The sequence below is a fragment of the Geotrypetes seraphini genome, chromosome 15, assembly GCF_902459505.1.
Source record: "Geotrypetes seraphini chromosome 15, aGeoSer1.1, whole genome shotgun sequence".
Classification (NCBI taxonomy): domain Eukaryota; kingdom Metazoa; phylum Chordata; class Amphibia; order Gymnophiona; family Dermophiidae; genus Geotrypetes; species Geotrypetes seraphini.
Genome location: NC_047098.1, coordinates 19,410,702 through 19,423,440, shown reverse-complemented (window position 1 = coordinate 19,423,440; position 12,739 = coordinate 19,410,702). Strand labels below are relative to the sequence as shown.

Here is a 12,739-nt window from a genome sequence, read left to right as displayed (position 1 = left end):
TAACATGCACATCCGGGAGGGGGGAGGTTGGGGGTCTGATAGATTAATGAATTTAGATATATTGGGATTCATTATAGAAGTTTTATGTGATGGGCACTGTGATTGTTTGGGAGGGGGGACTAATTCTGAAATGGATATTAATGGAATATTAAGTGTGGCATTGATGTATAAAATGTGGTATTTAATGTTACACTTATTGTAAGTTTTGAAAATAATAAAGAATTAGAAAAAAAAACACAAAAACAAACCTCTGCATTTCTTAACATTAAATCTTAGCAGAGTTTCCATCTCTGTTACACCTTTCCCAAGGCAAAGAATAAGGATCATAGATTGAGGCTTTGCATGAAAACAAACCTTTTCCAGCATCTTTTGCTTTTTCCGGAGGGTGCTGCTGTGCTGGATACGTCTTGTACTGCCTGAAAGGAAGGTAGATCTCTTCTTCTTCCATGGATTCAAATTCAGTCTGCTCCATTGTGGCAATCCTTCACCACCAGACTACCAAACAGAGAAAATAATGTGTGGGAAATGAATTCAAAAGATCACATTACAAATATAACAGTACCAATATTTCTATTTGCAATTAAAGTTAGGGATGACACATGGGTTCAAGCTTCAGCTGAGATGAGGCTGGTTTCATAGATACTAAATACTGAGATAATATCCCACAGAGAAAAGACTAATTTCAGTATACACTAATAGGTGTTCTGCATTTCTCATGGTGTCTCTGGGGGCTCCCAGCAGCTTCTATAACTTGATTCCATATGAGGGCAGGACATATCCCAGCTGGGGATCAGGGTTCTGCATCTTTACAGCATGGGCCCTCTTTTATTAAGGTGCGCTAAGCATTTTAGCGTGCGTTTATCACATAATAAATGCTAATGCGTCCATACACGCGCTAAAAAGCATAGCGCACGTTAGTAAAAGAGGGGGTTAGAAATGAGAGGGTTATGCCAGCAGCCCAAGGAACAGAAAGCAAAGCCTCACAGACAAGCGAGAGCAGAAACAGCCCAACTCAAGCATCAGAGCCAAGGCCACCCTAAGAACCCCAAGGGTCGGTTGAGTCCAGGACCAGGATTACGGATCCCAGAACCTGATATGAGAATGCTGGGAAGCGAAGCAGCACCGAAGAGGCAAAGTCCCTGTAAGCAAAAGCGTCCTGGGCCTGCTATGGGGATGCTGGGGCCAAGGCTGAGATGGAGTAAATCCCAGGATGAAACGGCGCTAGGGGAATCCTGGGGGGCGAAGTGGGAAGGGGGGAGGAGATCTCCCGGGACCGATCACTGAGTGCCACTCACCCACCCACCACGGTAGTTGCAGGCTTCGGATGTGTACTGCCATTACCCAGGCAACGGAAGCAACCACCCAATGGGAAAAGCGGGGGGTTGGGAAGGCTACAGCCGGCGACGAGCTTCTCGGTATCGCCATTATTCTAAAACCGATGACATCGCGGTCGTCGTCTCGTTCGTCCAAGCTGTCTGGTTTTTTAACTTGCCCCCCACCCTGTGTTCTCGTTTTATTTGAACCCCCCCTCCGGCATCTGAAAGATGGTCCGTTCCCTGGTCGCTGGAGCCTGCCCCGGGGGCGTGGAGAAAGGCGGGGCTTAAATGAGGCGCTGTGCGTGGTCAATGCGTCGACCTGCGTGAAAAAATACCCTTTCTTCTCTCTCGCACCCCAGGAATGCATTCTTTGAGACCCTGAAAGAGAATCCCATGGGGTATTTGTGTCACTAGCTGAATCTGCGGATCCCCAGTAAAGCCATCTTGGGGTGATAGTGTCCGAAGATCTAAAGGCGAATAAACAGTGTGACAAGGCAGTGGCTGCTGCCAGAAGGATGCTGGGCTGTATAAAGAGAGGCGTAGCCAGTAGAAGGAAGAAGGTGTTGATGCCCCTGTACAGGTCCTTGGTAAGGCCCCACTTGGAGTATGGGGTTCTGTTTTGGAGACCGTATCTGGGGAAGGATGTAAGAAGACTAGAAGTGGTCCAGAGGAGGGCAACAAAAATGATAGGAGGCTTGCGCCAGAAGACGTATGAGGAGAGACTGGAAGCCCTGAATATGTATACCTATGTGAGTTTGCATACCATTGGACCCCCTGAGGAAGGCGTGTTTTTACCACTGTGTTTTTTATCATTGTATTTTCATGTTTTTCTATGTCAGTGTATAATAAATTATCTCCAGAACATCTGTATCCACAGTTTTTTGTTTTAGCTACAAAGTATTGCCCAAGACAACCAATTGATTTCTTACTTGGGAATGTTACAATTCATAAACCATTTATTTTGACTAATCCTTCTGCATAATTAAAATAAGACAAGCAAGAAAAGAAAAAAAAAAAAAAGTACATTTATACATTTGCCTCTGTTTTTCTTATGATTAATTGCATAATTTATGCTATTGACACTGATGTACTGAACCGTGCTAACGCTTTCAAAAGCGTTAAGGTGCATTAGGCATTGTTAGCATAGATAATATATTTCATGCATATTAATGTTTTTTAACACATTTCACAAATCTTAACCCCCAAATCTATGCTAATGTTAATTAAATGCAAATCTATGCAAAACAGCAATTTACCTATTAACACAGGGAAAAAGCACTAACACAAACTGCTTAAGCTTAGCTAAAGTATCTTGAATGGAAAAGGCAGAATATACATTTTTTAATTTAATTAAATTATATCTTGAGGAGATGCAGTTAAGTTTTTGCAATAAAATCTGTAGGTGATATGGTATTTTCGATCTGCATCATTTGCAGGCCATCAACATCAGCCTTGTAATAAACATTTTTTACACATAAGTTAGAATGCTTAAGTACATTAGTCCCTAGAAGCTTCTTGAGGTTTTCTGAATGTGATATTATGTATCCCGAGGAGCAAAACTGGAACACCAAGCTGATTCAATGATTAAAAAAAATATATAACTACAGAACTTTACTCATGGTGCAAGGATTCTAGAATAAAGGGTAGAAAAAGAATATTTTGGCGAATTCTTACATTATTTACAACAAGAATAATTCCTTCTCAATAAAAATATGATTGAAAAAAAGGAAAAACTTCCAGTTCATCTTCAAAATTACTTTTTTCTTCAGAATTTCTGCTTCCTTTGTCTTTGCCACGCTCTAGTTCATGTCCCAAGCACAATTAAATTCTGTCACAGTATATTAACTTCCAACACCTCAGCTGCTATAGCGATCATCTACCACCCTCTCAGCAAAGAAATATTTCCTCATACTTCCTGTGAGCTTTCTGCTTCATGTCAGGATTCCTTGACATATATTTGCAGAGGATTATATTGAGACTAGTCTTTAAGCCCGTTACATTAACGGGTGCTAAAATAGATGTGTGTGTCTGTCTGTCTTTCTTTCTTTCTTTCTCTCTCTCTCCTTGGCCGATTTCTGTCGGTCTGTCTGTCTTTCTTTCTGTCTCTCCTTGGCCGCTGTCTGTCTGTCTTTCTTTCTTTCTGTCTCTCTCTCTCTCCTTGGCCGCTGTCTGTCTGTCTTTCTTTTTTTGCTGTCTCTCTCCTTGTCCACTGTCTGGTTTTTCTTTCTTTCAATTTCTCTCCCAGGCCCCCTACCCTTCTGTGTGTGTCTTTCACTCCCACCTACCTGTCTTTCAGTGTGTGTGTCTCTATTTCTGTCAGTCTGTCAATGTCCCGTCTGTTTTTTTTCTTTCAATCTCTCTCCCTGGCCCCCTGTCCTGTGTGTGTCTTTCACTCCCACCTACCTGTCTTTCAGTGTGTCAGTCTGTCAATGTCCCATCTGTTGTGGGGGTTTTTTTGTTTGTTTGTTTCAATCTCTCTCCCTGTCAATTATCATGCCCCATCCTACCTTTTTTTTTTTTAATCACGCGTTGTGTTGGGAAGGGCACGCACCGCACGCTTTACAATTTCTCTGCCGGCCACGGAGCTACAGATGCACGAGCCACGAAAATTGAAGTACGCATGCGCGCTAAGGATATTATTATATAGGATAGTCTGAATAAAATATCACTTAGGGCTCCTTTTATTAAGCTGCGCTAGCGGGGTTAGCACGCATGACTTTTAATCACACGCTAACCCCTGCGGCTGGCTAAAAAACTAACGCCTGCTCAAGGCAGGCGTTAGCGGCTAGCACAGCAGGCAGTTTAAAGCACGCTATTACGTGCGTTAAACCACTACCATGGCTTAATAAAAGGACCCCTTAATTGACTAGTAAGGATGAAGAATCACAACTACCTATCCCATTAGCTATTTTCTTACATAGACTTAAAGAAATCTCATTTTTAGCATCTTTTTCACATTCACAGTCATGCCCTCTGTTTTAACTCAAAGCTTCTTATGTGTTTTTGTTTGCATACCTTGTGATATTCCACGCTTTTTTTCAAATTGTGCTAGAAAAGAAGTTTGGTAATAACTTATGTTTCCAGACTCAAAATATTATATTTGAGATTAATTAAATCATAAGAACATAAGAAGTTGCCTCCGCTGAGGCAGACCAGAGGTCCATCTTGCCCTGCGGTCCGCTCTCGCGGCGGCCCATCAGGCCTATTGCCTGAACAGTGGTCCCAGACTAATTTTGTAACTTACCTCTAATCCTATCCCTAAACCTACCTCCACTCCTATCTGTACCCCTGTCTGTCTGTCTTTCTTTCTGTCTCTCTCCTTGGCTGCTGCCTGTCTGTCTTTCTTTCTTTCTGTCTAAGTCGTAACTACCTTAAAACTCATGATTTACAGCTTTCTTAAATCTCTCAGTCAGGGCCTTGCTATTCTAACTCAAAATGTCTCTTTTGTAGTTTCGGGGAGTAAATGATTCTGGCCCTCAAAGCAAACCCTAGACTTTTGGCTTTCAGGTTATCCACAATGAATATGCCTGATTTGCACATACTGCCTCCTTTGTATGCAAATCTACCCCATGCATATTCACTGTGGAAATCCTGAAAACCAGACCAGCTAGGAGATACTCCAGGACTGGTATGAGAAACACTGATCTATCCAGTCTGCCTATTTAGCCCTCCAACTGTGCTGTCATACAATCTATTCAATATTTTTATTTATTTATTTTTAGTATTTACAGCATATACCACTTATAGCCTAAGTGGTTTACATTCAGCTACTCAAGTATTTTTCCCTATCTGTCCTGGCAGGCTCACAATCTATCTAATGTACCTGGGACAATGGGGGAATTAAGTGACTTGCCCAGAGTCACACGGAATAGAGTGGGATTTGAACCCACAGTCTCAGGGTGCTGAGGCTGTAGTTCTAGCCACTGTAAGCAAAAATAAACAAACAACGGAAGCCCAAGGAAAACCATGTACTACTACACTGCAGCTGCTGGTTTTCTCACTCATGGCGTCTTCACGTCTAAGGAGAATTGTATTTGTTTGTATTTTTAATTTTGCTGGTGTATACATCCTACTGACCATTTATCACGTGAGCGGAATCTCGGACCCCTGAAGAAGGTTCAGGTGAACCGAAGCAAGGACAGTGTTGGGTCCCATTTCTAACGACAAGCTCTCAAGTGGATGTAATTGCCTTGGACTTTACTTGATCTGAAAATAAACAAAATTCCAAGAACATTGTTTCCCACGGTCATGTCGGTTTTTGGCTCTAACCACTGTGCCACACACTCCCCAACTTCCTAAATGTTGCAAGCCAATATGTGGCCCCTCTGCCTCTAATGCCCCTTTATCTGCTCTGTGCAAGTGCAGCATCTGTTCTGGTCACCTAGTTGTGAGTATGAAAACCTTCTCTGACAAAGCACTTGCATGTTCCTCCCCGTGCACTCAAAATATTTCTCAGGACATAATACTACAGGCACAAAGAGACTTCCTTCATAGTACAGGGTCAAGCTTTGTCCTTCTCATTTATAAGATTTTCCTTTTCATAAAGGAAAAATACTTTGGTTCATTCACCTGTTTCTACTTTCACATGGCAGCAGAATTAACGGTTCCTTTGGGACTTCTGCACAATTGTAACATCTTTTATTCCTTACCGAGACAGTTCTACCAATTCAAGTGCTGGGGACACCAATTAAAGTGGCAGCAAAGGGAAGCACAATGGAAAAAAAAGATGTCAAAAGATTCTCTTAACCTCCTTCTTTATCCCTGCACAGACAAATGAATCATCTGATTAACCCAAAGAGTTGGAAGGGGGAGGAGAGAAAGGAATTCTGCTTAAAAGGAGACCCTGCCAGAGTGTAAGTAACACTATGAAAAGAAGCCTGCCGACCATTGTTCCCTCTAAGCTGTGCGCTCGTGCGCGCGCACACAACTTGCCGAATCCGCGCACACAAATTAAAATAGCACGCACAAAAAAATAAATTTTTGCCTAAAATGATTTATGTTACATAAAGTGTAATTACATTACATTACAGATTTCTATTCCGCCTCAACCTTGCAGCTCTGGGCGGATTACAAAAGAGACAACTGGACATTTCCAGGATAATTACAGAGAGAATTCTGGTCATTTCCAGGAGAAGTTACAAGAATAATGGAGCTGTATATTTCAAGAGCTACAAGATGCTGTACAAGTAAGAAATAGTGCAGATCCAGTATATATACCATTAGGGAAGCAGTTGACATGCTTGAGGCTAGAGAGAAGGGATCTGGTGAAGGGGGGAGGAGGGGGGAGTTGCGTTGAGAGGGGTCCGGTTGGGGTTAAGCCATCTGTATAAATTTTTTTGAATAGCTGGGTTTTGATTTCTATATAATATAAAGTGTAGCTAAAATTACATTGTGTTTTCATTCATTCAGACTAAACTCAAAGACTTGCCCATAAATGCCCATGACTGAACTCCGGGCCCTCTGGCAATTGTTTTTATAGCGCACGCAAATTTAGTTTTTCTTTAAAATGCGCACAGATGAAATTTTATGCGCACGCAGCCTATGAAAAATTAGAGGGTACATTGCCGCCGACGGAGCATTTACCAGGCTGGCTCACTCTAAAATCCGCTAGCGCAGCTTGATAAAAGGGGCCCGTAGCATGGTCTACAGAAGTGGTTCCCAACCCTGTCCTGGAGGACCTCCCAGGCCAGTCGGGTTTTCAGGATAGCCCTAATGAATATGCATGGAGCGGATTTGCATGCCTGTCACCTCCATTATATGCAGATCTCTCTCATGCATATTCATTAGGGTTATCCTGAAAACCCGACTAGCCTGGGAGGTCCTCTAGGACAGGGTTGGGAACCACTGGTCTTCAGCAAAATGTAGACTTTGCTATTGACATAGAGCCTCTTTTATCAAGCCGAAAAGCACAGGCCAGTGTGTTAAATGCACCAGAATCTATAGGCACTCACTACCGTGACTTGATTAAAAGAGGAGAGTCCAAAAGGAAGAACAATATCAAAAGAAAGAGTGGGGAAGGGACACAATCAACCAACTGTGAGAATCAACAATTTATTAAAAACATATAACACATATAGCATAGACTCAAAAATTAACACATGTAGCTTATGTAAGCAAGGCCTAAGAAAGTCTTTAAATCCTCTGTTTCCTGGACCCCAACACGGTCCGTGTTTTGGCTGAAAACTTCCTCAGCGGTATTCAGAGGCCTATAAAGTCTCTGAATACGTCCAAAAACTGGCTTCAATTATCGGCTCTTGGACGACCTGTCTTTTAGGTCGTCCAAGTACCGACTTAGGCTGGTTTTTGGATGGTATTTTTGCTTTGATTATGAGCCCCATAACGTTTACCAAAGGTGTTTCCCCTCTCCTCTATTCTTTTTAAGATTGTTGTTAGCCCTCCTAACCTCACTTTCATGTTTTATGTGATCTATTTACGTCACTAATTATCCTTGTCCTTTTGCTGTTGGATTTTTAGATACTACCTAGAAGGTTCGCCCATAGTGCGGGATAGTAAGATTTTAATAAACTTGGAAACGACATGGTTCCTGGCACTCTCACACCAACCTCTCTTCTCTCATACTTATATAATTCCACTGGAGTTCCGTTCCTTCCCTAACCATGTAAACCGTGTCGAGCTCCATCTGCGGAGATGATGCGGTATATAAACCCAAGATTTAGATTAGATTAGATTAGATTAGATTTCCTTAGTTTTCACCCATTGACAGCTGACTGGTTGCAGTGGAGGCTATTTATTCTGTTCGTTTTCCTTGTTTCTGCTCTCTGCAAAGGTTCTGACTGCCATCTGTAGCTTATGGTAAAGTTACAAGAGCAAATTAGTCCCATGAGTGGAAATAGTGAAGAGAAGAATCTATTAAAATATCCAAAGACAATCCAATATTGTGTTGTTGCTAACTGTTGCTTAGTGAATTGAGCTTCTAAATGTTATAGGTGCATAAGTATTGCATGTACAGATACCTATAATGATCCTTAATTTCACTCTCTTCCTTTATCTCATGCATATGGGGAGGTGCTTTGTATTATTTATATCTCTGAATCTTCATCAGAATTGAAGATGTTGTTCCTTGGTGATCACAGAGTGAGGGAGACTTGCAATGTGACAGAAGTCTTTGGTAGATGTAGGGTGGGGGGAGGGGAAGCGCTGAGATGTCAGTGCCTCAGTCCCTTTGTGAAGCAATGAGGCAACAGAAGAAGCCACCATACTGCCAGAAAGGGCTTTAAACTGTGGCTCCGGTCCCTGCCTGTACATTGTGCTGTCTGCAGCCGAGGAGCACTGGATTCGAGCATCCGAAGCTCCCACAAATCAACTTTCCGGAGCCCAGTAGAAGCGCCAAGGCAAGGATGAGAGCTGCGCAGGAGCCACGGAGCTGACACCAACAAGAAGGGATTAAAATCTACTTGCATGGACCACCATGGAAACTCTGCCCTGGTTTGTCTCGTCTCTCCTAGTTCTGTGCCTACAGTTTCACAGGGGCATCAGGTAAGAAGCTCCAAAGAGGGATTCCTGTCTTTTTCATATCTTTGTGATAAAGTGCTCTGATAACCTCTGTCTTGCATCCCTGGTATCAGAAGTAGATTCTGAATGCAACATTTTTATTAACTACTGTATGACAAGTGGTATATCAAATAAATACATGTTTTTAGAATTCACCAGGAAGTGGAATGGCCTTTCCATGGTACAACCAAAGCGGTTTACATATTACATACAGGTATTTTCTCTGTCCCTATTGGGCTCATAATCTAAGTAAATATGGAATTAAACAAACTGCTGTACCACTTTCTGTGAGATGGCTTACCTCCTCTTTTATAACACCGTAGCACAGTTTTTAGCGCTGGCCACGGTGGTAACAGCTCCGATGCTCATAGGGATTCGATAAGTGTTCGAGCTGTTACCGCCGTAGCCGACGCTAAAAACCGCATTACAGTTTTGTTAAGGGGGAGGGGGGTTAATGCAGACATGGGCAACTCCGATCCTCAAGGACCGGAATCCAATCGGGTTTTCAGGATTCCCCCAATGAATATGCATTGAAAGTGCATGCAAATATACAGCTTTTAATTCCTTATTAAAATCCTGTTTCTAATTGCTTAGAACTGTACTTGAGCGCAGAGAGGACTTGTTAGGATGATGGGCAGATTGGTTCAATTGAGAGCCTAGGGAATGGATGAATAGATCGATATATAGTTATGTTTTCTTGTTTGAATGACACTCAAAAACAGCGACAAAATGCAGTGAAAAATTGTATATCCCTCAAAGTAAATGTTCACTGCACAAAACATGAAAATCATCAGTCATTTGCCTTGCTTTAACGTCAACTCAGTTGTGAGTAAAAGTGAGACAATATTGGCTATAAACCAAAAGGGTCCCTGAAGAAGGAGGCATTTTCTGAAACCGAGCCCAGTAGAACCTACCTGCAAAGAGTTGTTTTAAGGGTCTGACACAGAGACAGAAGACGCTTTATTTGGAGATAAGTTGTGGACTTTATTATTTTCACTTTCTTCACCGGGGATCTTGGCTCCATTCATGTTTTGTGAAGTGAACATTTACCGTATTTTCTCGCATATAACGCGTGCGTTATACGTGGTTTTTACAAACCGCGCATACCCTTGCGCGTTATACGCGTGAGCGCGTTGTACAAAATTTTTTTTACATAGTTTCCCCCCCCCCCCTCGACGCCCGATTCATCACCCGGAAGGAGCGCTCGCACTCCCACCCCGAAGGACTGCTCTCACCCCCACCCGAAGAACCGCTCGCACCCCCACAGCCTCCCCCCCTCCCCCATGGAGAAGCTGTCTACCTTGTTTCCGGATGCCAGCCCAGCTGCTTCCTCTGCCGGCAGTCCTGCCCCTTCTCAGAGCCCTGTGCTGCGCTGCTTCCTCTTCAGGCGGTCCCGCCCTTTCTCTGATGTCAGAGAAAGGGCGGGACCGCCGGAAGAAAAAGCAGCACAGCAGGGCTCAGAGAAGGGGCAGGACCGCCGGCAGAGGAAACAGCTGGGCTCGCTGGCATCCAGAAACAAGGTAGACAGCTTCTCCATGGGGGAGGGGGGTGAGGCTGTGGGGGTATGAGCGGTTCTTCGGGTGGGGGTGCGAGCGGTCCTTCGGGGTGGGAATGCGAGCGCTTCTTCGGGGTGGGGGTTGCGAGCGGTCCTGCGGGGGGGTGAATCGGACGTCGGGGGGGGGGGGCATCAGGCTTTCAGGGTAGGGACAGGACTTCAAGGAGGAAAGGAGAGTCGGGGCGGGCGAAAACAGAGTCAGGGTCTCCAGAGGAGAGTCGGGGCGGGCGAAAGGAGAGTCGGGCAGCATGCACGGTATACGGGTGTGCACGGTATATAAAAATTTATGTACATAAATATGTGTTTTTTGCGCGCTATACCCGTGTGCGCGTTTTACACGGGTGCGCGTTATCTATGTGAAAATACGGTACTTTGAAGGGTTATACAATCTTGTTTTTCACTTCGTGCACAATGCATATAAGTGGGAGCGGATGATGCTCCCTTGGGGGGGGGGAGGTTGGCTGTCAATAGCTTAAGACTTTACACTGAGGACCCACAAATTTTTCTATTGCAAGGGGGGGGAGGGGCTGAAAATTCTCAGCCCAATCAACTTTCTAAATTCTGAGCACATTTTTGCCACGGTAGCTGAAAAGAGTGTCATCTTATTTCGTTAAGTGCCAATTTACAGAAATAACATGCTGTGGTTTGACATTGTTTCAGATCATTGATTGAACCATATCCACCCCATTCTCTTTTTGGTTGGGCTGAAAATCTTTCAGCACCTCCTCGTAATCTCTATAACTTTTAGTGTGTTTTTCCTCTCAATGTGAATGTTACCTGTGACTATTAGGAGAACTAATTTTTAGGGTTTCACCTATATATCTGTATGTAGCCCTTCAACTCTATAGTAAACTGTATACTAATTAGGTGTTTAATTGGTATTACTGTATATCTTTGCTATTTGGATGTTCTTCCATGCTGTCTATTATGGTATTGTTTGTACTGTAGACAATTAGCATATTTCTGTTACAGTATAATCTCATTATAACAGACTCGCTTATAATGGAATCTCACCTATAGCGGACGAGGTCCGCTGGTCCCGGCCGTGCGCCATTATAAACATACAGAAAATCATCGCATATAGCAGACTCACGTATAACGGACTTTCGGATATATGGGACAACCAATTTGGTCCCCAGAGCCGCTTTTAGCTGTATTTTTCTTCAGCTATAACGGACATGCAGGCTCCGCCTACAAGGCGCGTGGCGTGCCGGTGATTCAGTATCAAAATGCAGCCCAGAAGAAAATGACAAATTATTTTTCTTTCCAGTACAGTGCGACATAATGCTTTAGAACATCTTTTAGTGTTCTGGTTTTGCAATCATTTCATGCCATACCAGTGTTTTGCTGAGTTTTGTTATTGATGTTGCTGATATGCTTGTGCAGTGACTGTTGTTCATCGATTGTACGTTGTTTCAAGTTGACCTAAATAAAGTTTTTTAAAAATGCAACTCTGGATATAACGGACCATTTTTCCAGGTCCCTTAAAGTCCGTTATAACAAGATTATACTGCATATGATTGTTCTACAGGGTTTTTAAAAGCAAGGGGCAGGGCTTATTGAATGGCAAGATTATTGGGGCAAGATTCTGTGCTTGGGAGGTCAGGGAGATTGCAGTAGGGGGGAGGGGCCTTGTTAGCCTGAGTGGAGGTTGGGGAGATGTGCAGATAGGACTTTTTGGCTTGATCAGAAATCAGTGGCTGTGAAGCGGAGGTGACTGTTGACGTGAACAGGGGTTGGGGAGTTTTTTAGGGGTGCGGGAGCCTGATCATGGGTGCAGGATGGTCATTGCAAAGGTTCAGGGTAGCACCTTCACTTGACCTTTAAGAAGGCACTACATCAGTGTCCCGCAAACTTTTCAGCGCTGCAGCGCACTAAACCTGGTGCCGACCCCAGAAGATATACAGAAGTGCGCGGATGTCAATGCCGCAACCCTGAACCTGTCACTTCACTGGTGGTGGATCCTGGAGGAGGAGAGGGGCGGGGAAAGGAGGAGAGACACGGGCAAGAAGGAGAGTCATCGGCGCCAGCTGACTGTCCACAGGACGTGCAGTCAGCTGGCTTCGGCGCCTCTCCTCCTGGGCCGGCGTCTCACGGCACACCAAGAATCCGCCGTGGCACACAGTTTGCGATATACTGCACTGCATTATCAAACTGTCAGAAGCACAGCCGCACTTGCTGCCTCCTCATGAGGTGGGGGCAGCAAGTTTGGCTACACTATCAGCAGTTCGGACATCTAACACACGAAGACCAGTGCACTAGCTGTCACAGCCGGCCATGCCTCCTCCCATCCCAGTCATGCCTAGATTCAGCCCCCCCCAAAAAAAAATTAGGCAGCTAACACAGCATTTTTAAT

The 12,739-nt window shown here is 44.0% G+C and overlaps 1 protein-coding gene across 7 annotated transcripts in view; it reads right to left on the bottom strand.

The window, feature by feature from the left end:
* CFAP74 (cilia and flagella associated protein 74) overlaps positions 1–1,322 on the bottom strand; it is a 194,777-nt gene extending 193,455 nt beyond the window's left edge. For 5 of the 7 annotated variants that reach the window (XM_033922642.1, XM_033922644.1, XM_033922643.1 and 2 more), the window contains exon 1: positions 355–1,272. In XM_033922642.1, coding sequence (XP_033778533.1) covers positions 355–472 — 118 coding nt within the window. In that variant the 5' untranslated portion in view covers positions 473–1,272. Of the gene's footprint in view, positions 1–354; positions 1,278–1,303 lie in introns of those variants that run through there. The other 2 variants (XM_033922641.1, XM_033922646.1) reach the window with 2 other exon arrangements.
* Positions 1,323–12,739: the final 11,417 nt, after the last annotated feature.